Here is a 13,366-nt window from a genome sequence, read left to right on the forward strand (position 1 = left end):
AGGGCCAGGATGGGAACCCAGGTCTGTCTGACTCCAGGGTCTGCTCAAGGGCCTTTGCCTTGGAGGCATTTCAGTTCTGAGTAAGAGGCAACGCCCTGGCAGTAAGTAAGGTCAACAATAAAGGATGATTGGGACTTCCCTGGCAGTGCAGTGGTTAAGAATCCGCCTGCCAATGCAGGGGACACGGGTTTGAGCCTTGGTCCAGGAAGATCCCACATGCCACGGAGCAACTAAGCCCGTGTGCTACAACTACCGAGCCTTGCGCTCTAGAGCCTGCGAGCCACAACTACTGAAGCCCGCGCACCTAGAGCCCGTGCTCTGCAACAAGAGAAGCCACGGCAATGAGAAGCCCATGCACAGCAACGAAGAGTAGCCCCCGCTCGTCGCAATTAGAGAAAGCCCGCGCGCAGCAACAAAGACCCAATGCAGCCAAAAATAAATGAATAAATAAACAAAAAACACAATAAAGGATGATCAAGCTGCCTAACAATATTGCAATACAACTGGGAAAAAGGGAAACAACAAAAAAGAGTCCTGTGCTTCCTGCATCGACACGCTTACTTGGCCGTCGTGTAATTATTTATTTTCTCATCAGTCTCCCAGGTCAGGGCCATGTACCAGAAAGCACAGTGCATGATTGCTGAATTCATTAATCCACTTGGCAAGTATTAATGAGCACCTACGATGAGCCAGGCATTTGGTGTGAAGGCCAGAGTGGAACCTTAACAGAGTATTGTATCTGCCCTCACAGAGTTTACAGTCCAGTGGAAGATAAACAAGTTAACAATTGAATCCATATAGAATAACAGTACAAAATAAGTGCTGTGCAGGAAAAGGAAGTGGGCATAGTGGGGGAGAGTGAAGGTGGTGGTGAAGTGGGACAGGTTGGGAGGGCCTTTCTAAGGAGGTGACATGGAAGTTGAGATCTAAAGGAAGAGGAAGGGGAAGACGTGTAAAGCATTGAGGAAGCGTGCTCCAGGCAGAAGGGACAGCATGTGTGGAGACCCTGAGACGGAGAAAGGGTTTGGTCTGCTTAGGAAACTAAGAGGTCAGGGGACTGGAGTGAATGAGGCATGACATGAGGTGGGGCACAGGCACGGAGGATCCTTCAGGGCCTCCAAGGTTACGTTAAGGATGCAAGGGTTTATTCTAAATGCCATGGGAGCCACTGAAGGGTTTTAGGTGAATGAATGGCATGGCCCGCTTGGCTTTTCACAAGATCATTCTGGCCACCAGGTGGAGAACAGATGGGAGGGGAACAAAAACCAGAGCCAGGAGAGCAGTGAGGTCACTGTGGAGTCTGCCCCTGTGGTAGGGATGATGCTGGGTTCTAGCTGGGGGAAGAATCAGCTGGAGTCGCTGATGGAAGAGCTGGGGGTGGGGGAAGAGAATAAGTACGGAGGCTTCAATAACTGGGTAGATGGAGCTGCCGCTTACTGACAAGCAGAAAACAGGAGAAGGAACTGGTTTGCGGGTAAAATCTCAAGTTGGTTACGCTAAATTGAAATCGTCGTGAGACATCAAGTGGCAATGTCAGGTAGGTAGTTTGAGTGGCACTCAGAGGGGAGGTTGGGGAGGGAGATCTATATTCGGACGGGCTGGACTTGTAGGTGGTATGTTAAAGCCATGAGGACAGATGAGAAAAGGCCTGAGAAACTACAACGTTCAGAGGTTGAGTAGAGAGAGAGAAACTCGGCTGGCGGGGGCAGAGAGCAGACCAAGCCGGAGAGTGTAAGACCATAGGGAGGAGTGTTTCAAGAGGGAAGGAGTGACCAACTGCTGTATCAACTGCTGTGGACAGGTCATGCAGAACAAGAACTCGGAGTGTCCTTTGGGTCTAGCAATATGGAGCCCACCGGTGACCTTGACAGATTCCCTGACTCAGTGAATGACTCAAAAGATGCATGAAGAGGAGACAACCACAGAAGTGGGTTGAGGAGTCAGGGAAAGCTTCTGGAGGGAGGTGGCCTTTCAGCAGAGCCTTGAAGGCTGAGTCCTGAGAGACCCAACTGCTGCCTGCACAAAGCCGAACTGAGCTTGACAAGGCCTCCTGGGGGCAGCAGAAAGCACCATTACCTGGCCTCCCGGGCTGGGGGAGCATTATCTCCACCACCCTAGAGGGAAAGGGTTAGGGTTCTCAGCAGGGAGGTTGAGAAGGCTGATGACCCTGTCCCAGGGGACAGAGCCCACTATGTCCCCCAGGACTCAGAGGCTTGTCCACTTCCCTCCCTGCACACAAGTCCTGGGAAGTGAGGATTCCAAACCCATGGTCTCAGAGCAAAGGGCTCTTAGACACCATCTGGAGCCGCCAACTCATTACACATCTGGAAAATCTGAGACCTAGAGAGGACCAGGGGCTTGCCCAAGGTCACCAGCACACCAGTGGTAGAGACCAGGTGACCTCCAAGGATTTGCTGTGGCCCCACCCTAGTTGGTAAAGACTGAATTCTTTAGCCTGGCATTCAAGGTCTTTCATGGTCAAGGAAGAACCCATCCTGCAACTTAATCTCCCACCTGTCTGCCCTCATACCCTGTGATCAGCCCCTGAACTTTTAGCAAATAGATAGCCTCCTATAGTCCTCGCAGTAACCTTTTGGAGTAGGTGTTACTATTATCATTTTACAGATGAGGAAACGGAGGCTCAGAGAAGTCTGACCTGTCCAAGGTTCCACAGCCAGTACAGCACACAGTTGAGCCAGGATATCATCTCGTGATCATCTCCAAGGTCATCTTTTCCCCCATGTCTTGCTGCATTCACCACAATGAGCCTCTCCCTGGCAACAGAGCGTGAACTCCCTGGCCCCGAGCTACCCTGGAGTCAGGTCACGTCCTAGGACTCCAAATCACTTACTCAAGTCACTCAAATGTCCACTGAATGGGACTGAAACAACTGGTGTCACTGAACGACCCAGACTCCAGCGGCCTGTGCCACAGCCTACTTCCCATGAAGGCCCCAGAGTCACACCACCCAGAGCCTGCAGCCTGCCCACAGCAGGAGGAGGGCACCTACAGAATCCGTACAGAATCCTCTTCCTGCAACCCCAGCCCAGACCTCCCAGCCAAACACCCGCCCCTCACCTGGAGACCACCAGTGGTAGGATCAGCATCTTCAACATCCTCATCAAGAGCTCTCCCGGAAACTGGAAGTAACTAATTTCCTGAAAACACAGCAGGAGCTGGGGTTATAGCAGGTAGTACAGACTTCACAGTTGCTTTACAATCTTCAAAGCACCATTTCATCCATATTCTCCCGTCTAGCCCATGGACAGCAGAGTCCATGGAGAAAACACTGGCTTTGGAGCCAAGCAGACTTGGATTCTAACCTTGGCCCCCTAGAAGTAGCTGTGGCGTTAAGCAAGTTCCTCGGCCTCTCTGAGTTTTCTCATCTGTAACATGAGGGTAATAACCACTTCATAGGGCCACTGGGAGGCTTAAATGAGAGGATGCACATAAAGCACTTGGCAGAGGGTCTGGATGAGCGTAAATGGTCAGAAATCACAGTAGATAACAGCTCTCCCCCCACTGCACCATTCACCTGCCTAGCCTTGCTACAAATCGGTCTCACGTAACAGATGATAAGTGGCGAGAGGGCAGGGCTGCGTACCGTTCACACATTCATTCAGCCCATACTTTGGCAGGCATCGTACTGGGCACCCAAGAGTGAATTAGGCACAGTTCCTGCACTGGAGGAATTGTCAGTCTACTTTGTGAAAAGACTGACTCGTAAACAGCATTTTTGAGTCAGTTTCCCTTCTGTACTGGGTTCCCTCGCCCCACACTTTCGTAAATTCTTACCTCACCCTTGAAGCAGGGCTCACATTTAAAATGCTGAAAGAGAGAGAGAATCGGATTGGTTGGTGAGACGCCACTTTCAATATTAAAGAGCCCTTACTGGGCAGAGTTCCCGCGTCGGGCTTCCTCATAGGCTGCAGGTTCCAGCCTATCTGCCGGCTCTTGCATTAGTGCACCAAGTCCTTGCCCAGTCAGCTGTCGCCAGAGTAACAGGTCACATGAATGGAACCTGACAGCCGAAGAGGAAGGTGCTCCAAAGCCCAGTTAAGTTTGAATTTCGGATAAACAACAAATATTGGTTCTTTACTTACACTAAAAATTATTTGTTGTTTATCCGAAATTCAAGTTTAACTGGATGTGCTCTTTAAAAATTTTTACATTTAACTTAGTTCAATTTTGCTATTTCTGGCAATGCTAGCTTGAGTCCACTTTCCTCAGAGGGTAAGCTTCTGGGTGAGGCCAGTATGTGGACTTTCAAACACCATCTGACTTAGATTTTTGTACTTGTAACTTTTTTTTTTTTAAACACAAAGCCAAACATAACCCTTGGTTACTGGCCTGATGCTTTGAAAAGTCACAAATTATAGAATGTTGGTGCTGAGAAGGGGTTTTAAAGATCTCCTAGTTCAGCTGACAGCTCATTTTTATAGATGAGGGAGCTGAGCCAGGAGAGAGAGGTGATTTGCCCACAGAGTGAGTTAGTGACAGTGCAGGACCGGAAAACAGGCCTCCTAGTCCCCTTCTACTACAATTTCCAACACACCAGAAAATCAACTTTTAAAAATATACCCATCGTGGCTATGTCTTTTGAATTAATTTTAATCCATGTGTATATTCTTTAATTTAGATAGCACTATAATGATAAAAAGGCAGCCGTTCCTCACCCATCTCTATCCTTAATCCCAGCTTCCCAGGAGTGACCACCCCCAACTCCTCTAGCTGTTTTTCCTTTAGTATTGTTATTTGTAAATAATATGGTTATAATGCTATTTCCAGATATATCTTGTTGACATCTATTAACTTCCCTGCCATGACAGATGAGGACTTAGTTCCTACTCCTTTTTTCCTCCTACCATTTCACCATTATATCAATTTTTGGTTAAACTAATTGTCAAGATTTAAAATATTTTGATCACAAAATATTGCTCACTGTTGAGCCAACCATGCCTCCTTTCTGTACAACCTTAAGTTTTTCCCTGAAGTTAAGAATTGACTGATTTTTCATTTACCTTGTTTACTGTGAGCCACTCGTTAATTTCTTCCAAGTGCTTTAACGTCGCTTTTTAAATGTCTAACAATAGTATTTTCTTTTTTTAAAAAAATTTTATTTATTTATTTATTTATTTATTATGGCTGTGTTGGGTCTTCATTTCTGTGCGAGGGCTTTCTCTAGTTGTGGCAAGTGGGGGCCACTCTTCATCGCGGTGCGCGGGCCTCTCACTGTCGCGGCCTCTCTTGTTGCGGAGCACAGGCTCCAGACGCGCAGGCTCCGTAATTGTGGCTCACGGGCTTAGTTGCTCCGCAGCATGTGGGATCTTCCCAGACCAGGGCTCGAACCCGTGTCCCCTGCATTGGCAGGCAGATTCTCAACCACTGCGCCACCAGGGAAGCCCAGTATTTTCTATATACTCAAACGCATACATCCGTTTCTAGGCCCCTGGGACCTCAGTGCAAGAGCTCTCCATCCTCTTGTTCCAGGTTGGACAGATTGCTCTCTAGGCCCAGTGGTTGTCATGGGTCTCTTCTTCGCTGTCATTCTGGGACTTTTTCCCATATCGGAACCCTTCTTTCCTGGATCCCTTGCCTTCTTGGCTTACTTCTTTGTTTTGCTGGAATATCTCCTTTGGTAGCTTCCTCAGTAAGTGTGAATGGGAGAGAAACTTCTGAGTCTTACATAGTAAAAATGTTTTTATTCTACCTTTAACTTTGATAATAGATTGGCTATATAAATCTTAGTTTAAAGAATTTCCCCTCCAAATTTCAAAGGTGTTTCCTCTTTGTCTTCCAGATTCCAGTGTTGCTTAAGATGTTGGGAGCCATTCTTACTTCCTATTCTTTACATTAGACCGAATTTATTCCCTCAGAACCATTTAAGGATCACCTATTTATCTCCAGTTTTTCTGTACTTTTCATGATGACGTGCCATGGTATGAGATTTTCTCCTTTCTTTTTAAAAAATTCATAGTGCTGTGCATACCTTTTACTTCAGAGAAATGTTCCTGTTTTCTCTGTGAAATTTTTCTCCATTTTTTTCTGTTAGCTCTCTTTAAAACTCTTATTAGTAAGTTGAATGTTAGACATTCTAATTTTCTTACATTTTTCTATTTTTAGCTCATTTTGTTTTACTTTCTGGGAGATTTCTGCAGCTTTATCTATTTTTAATTTCCCAAAGCTCTTTCTTGTTCTCGAATCGTTTCTTCTTTTTGCACCCTGTTCTATTTTATGGTCACTGTACCTTCTCTGATATATTCAAAGAACTTGAGGAAAGATTTTAAAAGTTTTCTTCTACTCCCTGCATTGCCTCTGCTTCACTAGAGACCTACTGTTCTGTTCGTTTGGTCTCTATCTTCCATATTAGTAGCTTTGACTTCGGCTTCTGCTTGTGTATAAGTGTGACACACTAAACTTCTGTGTGCATGAGTGGAACTTGTCAACTGATGGCTCCTCAAGGAAGGCTAACAGGTGAAGATGTAGCTTTTTCACTGGGGGAAGGGTGGGATGGGAACGATTCCCCTTCACAGCAGAATTTGGGGGTCTTTCTTCTGAGGCTTCAGTGAGAGAAGTCCCTTCCTGCCTCTGGCTGTGTGTGGGGTGGGAGGTGGGGGGATGGGGCTGTGCCTAAGCCCAGCTGACAGCAGTCTTATGGGGACCCCAGGCTCAAGATGCAGATGTCCACTAATTCACTTGAAGCATGCACCTCACCACCTCCCCTCCCCCAAAACTTACAGGTGGGCCTAACATCCCTAAGTCAAGCTTCTCTGGTTCCTTGGGACAGGCAGGGGGATAGAGATAGTGGATGAGGGGTCCCCTGATTACATGAACTGTAAGGGATCTAGGGGTCGAACTGCTCCAGTTACAAAATTCTAACCGATGTCCCTGATTTCAGCTGCATGCTTAACCCTTGCCTCCTGCAGTGCCTTGCACTTTCAGGTCCAGAGCCCTTCTGGAGTTCTCAAGACAAACTCAGGTGGTATCTGCTGTCATTCTGCTTCTACAGACACAAGATTTCAGCTTTCTGTGCTCTACTAAATGAGATCATTCAACTCTATCCACTTCCCAACTAATTTATTGTAATTCCTCGACTTCTTTTCTCAGTTGTCTCCATTTGTATTGTCTTTGTTCTTGGGAGTTTATATTTTTAAACAATTCCATTACTACAATTTTAGTGGTATCCCAGGAAGGAAAGAAAAATGGGTGCAATTATAAATTCATCATGGTTTAACTGGAACTCTCAAAATGATCTATATTTTTAAATGAGATACTCATTTCCAAAGATAAATCTTGTGATTTTGTAAGTTCTTTTCACAAATAGGACATTCTACCATTTTGCATATTGTTTATGATTTTTGCCTTGTTGCATAAGCTACAAAATAAGAAGGGTTTGGTTTCTGAGTCACAGGCAGAGATCAAATAAACAACTCCTGGATTTCAAAATAAGATGCTGAGAAAGCCAATTCCTGCCAAATAATTGTTCTAAGACTCCACATCTTTCCTTCAATTTATCTGGCAGGTTAATCCAGACCAGAACACGTTAGCGCTTCCAAACAGATGGGGAAGGCAGCTTTGGCAAAGGAGGCGCCAGATGAGTTTGGCTTTTAAGAATAGGCATTCCAATTTGTTTTCACAAAATAATCTTCCTGCAAGAAATATATTTTAGTTGCTGAGGAGAATTAAAGAAAGTGGCTTGCAAGTTGTTTGTGCCATTGCCAGTTTAATTCAGGCATTAGTTGAGGGTTCTCTCTGTGACACTGAGCTAGGCTCACCTTTTGGTTCAAGAAAGCCCATGTGATAGTCAGCAAGTCAAAGGCTGATGGGAGAAATAGACTCTGAACAAACAGCTCTGAAGCAAGACCTCCAGCAGCTGGGTTCCAGTGGAGGGATGAGCATGGGGTGAGTGTGGGAGGAGAGTGGGCAGATGTGGGCAGGTCTGGAAGAATTTTCATAAGATACGGGATCTATGAGGTGGTTCTTGACGTAGGTAGGACTTGGACAGGTGGGTAAGGGAGGGAGGAGTAAAGTAACACTCACTAAGCACCCGCTGTATCCAGGCACTGATGAATCCTTGTTTACTCCTCACAGCAATTCTAGCAGACATATAGTCCCACCCTCCTCCATTTTACAGATAACGAAACTGAGCCCCAGAAAGGAGACAGGAGTTGGCCTAGGGCCACACAGCCATTCACTAGTAGAGTCCAAGTTCAGGGTTCCTCTGACTCCAGAGTCTATGCTTCTCCCTAAATAACTGACAGCAGCTTAACAGTGTAACTATAATAATAGCGGGCTCGATTCCCAGAGAGGCATGTTTTCCTTTTGATGGAAGATGAAATCTGATGCCTTGAGCCCCAGTTGTAGAGAAGATATTAGATATCACTGAACTGCAGGAAGAGGAATATTATGAAATAAGGAATCTTCCAGGAGCCCACTGACAAAAACTCTTCTTGACCAAACTTTAGACTGGCCATTCTGAGCCCTCTTTTCAACTAAGCCTCATCCTTTCTTCGTCCTGCTTCACCCATTTGTAGCAAAAACCCCGCTAAGTCAATTTAGTGAGAATCCCCCCAACTCTGCCTTCAACAAAGATCTTGTTAGTGGGTTTAGCAAGACTCCCCTTCCCCCATCCTTGACGTCTCCTCTTAGTAATTTTCTAGTCACTGACCTCCGCACTACGCTCATTGGCTGTAAATCCCCAGCTGCAGTTGCCGTATTTGAGTTGCTCTTGATCACTCTCCCCTGTCGCCATAGTCTTAACACCTATCTCTGTAGTCCTGAATAAAGTCCTCCTTACCGTTTAACAGTGTTAGAAAAGTTTTGCCTTCGGCAGCATGAGATGAGTGCTAAGTGAGAAGAGGGCCCTTCCCCAGGCAAGGCATCGTCACCCTTGCAGTTACACACGCCAGAACTCTGGGGGCCTGACTTGCCTCCCTGTCCCCCCAACCCCGCATCCAATCAGCCTCCACATCCTGAAGCTTCCTCTTTGGGAAACAGTTCTCAGATCTGCCCTGTTCATCCCCACTGTCATGTCTCACCCCTCACCTGGCCCCCTGCCAGTCCCGCCACTACCCCATCCTCCACTCAGCACCAGAGGGATGTCTCCAAGCTCAGGTCTGACCATATCACTGCTCAAAGCTTCTCGTGGTTGCCCCAAGCCCGTGCTCGGTGGTGGGATCTAGAGGCCTGATGGCCCCTGTGCTCTAGCCCCTGCCTCACAGCGTACGTTCCAGCTGCTGTGAACAGCTTGCTCCACCTGCCCACCCCCCAGCCCCCCGCAAACCTTTCATGCCCCTCTGCCTTGCTTCTGCTGTTACCTCTGCCTAGAATGCCCAATCCGGCTCTCTGCCCATGAGCTGCTTTAGGAGGTATTCTCTGATGCCTGCTTTGCATGCTTATAGGATCCCATTCTTCCCTCCCCTACAGCTCTTAGCCTGTGGTTATTCCAACAAGGCATCCTTACCTCTCTTTCACCTGGAGATGCTGGTGTGAAGCCACTTCCTCTCTCACTCTAGTCCTGCAATGCGTTTATCACACCCACTTTACAGAGGAGAAAACTGGGACCCAGAGAGGCAAAGTGACCCGCTGTCATGTCATCAGGGAGCCACGGAGTGGGAATGTGACCCCCAGGTCCCTCAGGCCCACCCAGCCCTCCGAGATGGGGACCCGTGATGCCCCGCATGGCTGACCTGTGGTGAGAGGTGCCGGGTCCTCAGGAAGAAGCCGAGGAGGCAGCCCACGGTGACAGAGAGCACAGACAGGATGAGCAGTCCATTCCGCCGGCACACGTCCCGCCCTCGTGCCAGGATGGCACCCAGCACCATGGCGAGCCCAGCCTGCTGGCCCGGGGCACAGCACCATTCCATGCACGGGAGGCCAGCCCGGGCACAGGGTCCTGGCTGGGGGCTCTGGCTCCTCAGCCGGCAGGTGGTCAGGCTTGCTAAGCACTAGTTGCGAGCCCCATGGCCATGGCCCACGTGGTTTCCCCAGAGGGAGGCCACAATCCTATTACGAGCTGCATCATTAGGAGCCGGGAGCAGATTAGAGCCTGGGAAATTAGAGCAGGCCACGTGGTCGGGGGGTCAGACCTCAAAGCCAAGTGCTCCTTTTAGAAAGGGGAGGGGACAGGGGACTGGTGGGAGGAAGAAGAGGAACATTTGTTTGGTTGGTTAGATTTTTACCTCCACTTCATTCCAGAAAGCATTGAAGGCAAGGCAATAACTGGCAATAATAAATAACAATAAACTAGCAATAATAAATAACTAGCAATGCTAGCAATTGTCAGCATTAAACATTTATTGTACACCACGTGCTGTTCTAGACACACATTGCTTGTATTAGCACATTTAATCCTAACACTAAACCCAAGAAGTAAGTACTATAAGTATCATTTCACAGATGAGGAAACTGAGGCAAAGAGAGGTCGGGAAATGAGCAGGTTGTGTGGGAGTCCTGTTCCAGTTGCGTCACCTGTGTGAACCATTGGGAATCATCCCAACAACCCCAGGGTTCCTACCTTCATTTTACTGAAAGTAAAATGAGATTGAGACCCCAGGAGCCAGAGTCCCTTGGCCATGGGACTCTGGCCAGAGCTAGCAAGTAGCAGAGTGGAAATCAGGCCTACGTTGTTTGGTTCCCACCACATGTACAGGTGGATGGGTTCAAAGGTGCTTCCCAATATTGTGGGAATGTAGGATTTGAGGTCCAGTGGACCCGAGTTCAAACTTGGGCTGTGTTACCCGTTGTGAGGTATGTCCTTCAGGGTTGCTTTAAGCCTAAAGCTGGGAACCCTGTAGGTTCTCAGGGCTTATTATTTTTAGAGACGACAGTGCCCAAGGGAACCTACATTCAAGTCCCAGCTCTGCCACTTACTAGCTGTGTGATCCTGACCAGCCATTTAAGAGCACACTGCCTCAGTTTCCCCAACCAAGCAGACATAATATAGCATCTACTTTGTTAGGGCTGGTGCAACATTCCATCCAGAGAACATTTGTGAAAGCAGAATGAACTGCAACATGCCAAGCAGGGAAATGGCTGTTAGGGTCACCATCTATATTTAGCGTTTTAGATAAAGGTGTTTTTTGTTTGTTTGTTTGGGGGGGGTTGTTTGTTTGTTTTTTGTTTTGTTTTGTATTTTGCTATTTCTTGTGGCCTGGCCTGCCCTTTAAAGCAGAGGGAATTAACTCTCGTCTGTTTCACCAGGAGTCTGTAATCTCATTAGGGGCAGTCAGATGACAGCAGGGAGCTATGTCTGTGGGTCTGTGGTGGGCGGTGTGTGCACAAGGCTGCCTCCCCTGACAAAGGGGACAGAGCCAAGGAAGTGCCAGGGGTCTTGGTGGAGGGGACTGCAGTGCAGGCCCTGAAGCCATGGGCAGAGCCCCGGACTGGGAGGGGACTCTCAGATTCTGGTCTCAACCAGCTCTGTGACCTTGCCCTCTCTGGACCTCAGTCTTGCCCTCCTTAGAATGAGAGAAACAGCCTAGGTGCTTTCTAAGGATCCCTTGGTTCAACGAGCCAAACTTCCAAATCCCTGCTCTTTGCCAGTAGCTTTGTGGGTGTGGGATGGATACAGGCTCTGAGAGTGATTTTTTTTCCCTCCAACTCTGACTCTTAAAAGCAAGAATCTACTGATGCACCTTCAACTCCAACAAATGCCTCATTTTCCAGTTGACCAGGTGGTTTAGCTGCTGTCTAAAAGAGAAAACATTCTGAGTAGATATTTGGATTTGCGTTTCGATCAATGTTCAGGCCTGGCCTTTAGCCGTGAAGTAGGTGAGTTTGGCTTTTGCTTTTCAATTCCAAGACTCTGGTTCCCATGGTGCCCTCACAACTGTCCCTGCCTGCCTCCTGTCCCTCACACTCTGACATGACCACCTCCCAGGATCCAGGCCTTTCCTTCTGTTGCTCCCACTGTCTTCAACAGGGGAAGTTACAATTCATTCAAGCAAATGTTCTTATAGCACCATCTCATGTCATCCCTCCTGGGTACTGGGGAGGTAGCAAGACTATTGAGGTGCTCTAGGAAAGGACTAATTCACACTAAAGTGTAAGTGACTGATAACAAGCATACTAAGGATATTTGGAAATCAAATAGAAAGCTCCTGGATAAGAACCCTTTAATAGCTCCCATTGCCCACAGAATCATTGTCTTGCAATGTTACTAGATGTGCAAAATTTTTTTCCATAATTAAAAACAAGTCAGGAAAAGTTGGATGAACAAAGTTAAGCCCATTCTTACTCCAGGAAGCTCAAAATCAAACTGCTCAAGTTCATATCTTAGCTCTACCACTTACCAGCTTGTGTGACCTTTACCGCCCTATAAAATTTCTAACCTCTCTATGAAATAGGAATAATACAACAGGACCTAGTTCATAGGGTTGTGAGGTGGGTCAATTTGGTGATGCCTGCCTGGTGCCTTGCAGACACTCACAGGTAGTTACTATTAGTTTTAGCAAAACCTTTACAAAACTAACATATGTTGGAGGAAGTCTCCACGTGGGGGACACAGAAACCCAGCCCTCTTCTGGAGCTGAGAGTTCCATGGGTCTAGTGTTTGGGGAATACACATTGGAACGCTGCAGCCTCCAGGATGAAGTCCCTGGTTCCGAGGTCCTCAGGAGCTTGCTCACCTCTCCAGCACACCACCTCCTCCTGCTCATCATCATACCTCGAGTTCCTATAATACCGAACAACTTTGAGTCCTGAGCCCTGCATCCTCTCCCAGGCTCCACACCTATGCGCATGCTATTTCCTCTGCCTGGAGGTCTTTGTCTCTAAAGTCACAGGTCAAACGCCCCATCTTCCCTGAGACCTTCGCTGACCACCCCAGATACACACCCCCCTCCCTCCCCTCCCACTAACTCAGGCCCTTCCTCAGTCACCTCCAGGGATTAACCCCAGTTCCCCCACCCGCCTTTTCTTTGGCCACACCCGCGCCTGTGGGATCTCAGTTCCCCGACCAGGATTGAACCTGGGCCACAGCAGTGAAGCCTGGAATCCTAACCATTAGGCCACCAGGAAACTACCCCCAGTTCCCTTTTAAGTGGCTCTGACAGGAAGTAAAAATCTGTGAGAATAAAATTAAGTCTCTGTTATCGTGTTATTTGGAAACACCTTGATGGATCATCCTCAAAGTTAGAGGGGAGCCTGGGGGAGCCCCAAGGGGCAAGGAGTTGCCCTCCAGAGCAGCTGAACCTGATGGGCAGCAGGAAGCCAGGGAGATGCTTCCTGGGAGATTTGAGCTGCACTGATTAAGATGCTATGGACAGAGAAGATAAACAGTGTTGTCAAAAAAGAGCCCCAAATCACAAGAGCTGCCCCACTCTGCAGGAGTGAGTTTGCAGTTGGGCTGTTTCTCACCACGGCA

At 47.8% G+C, this 13,366-nt stretch overlaps 1 protein-coding gene across 2 annotated transcripts in view; it reads right to left on the bottom strand.

The window, feature by feature from the left end:
- Window positions 1–9,839, bottom strand: part of SLC1A7 (solute carrier family 1 member 7) — a 45,842-nt gene extending 36,003 nt beyond the window's left edge. Inside the window, exons 1-2 of one of the 2 annotated variants that reach the window (XM_036830430.1) lie at window positions 9,690–9,839; window positions 3,079–3,158 (exon numbers count right to left, since the gene is read on the bottom strand). In XM_036830430.1, coding sequence (XP_036686325.1) covers window positions 3,079–3,158; window positions 9,690–9,824 — 215 coding nt within the window. In that variant the 5' untranslated portion in view covers window positions 9,825–9,839. The remainder of the gene's footprint in view (window positions 1–3,078; window positions 3,159–9,689) is intronic. The other variant, XM_036830436.1, reaches the window with a different exon arrangement.
- Between the last annotated feature and the right edge of the window lie 3,527 nt (window positions 9,840–13,366).

This window comes from Balaenoptera musculus, chromosome 1 (genome assembly GCF_009873245.2).
Source record: "Balaenoptera musculus isolate JJ_BM4_2016_0621 chromosome 1, mBalMus1.pri.v3, whole genome shotgun sequence".
NCBI lineage: Eukaryota > Metazoa > Chordata > Mammalia > Artiodactyla > Balaenopteridae > Balaenoptera > Balaenoptera musculus.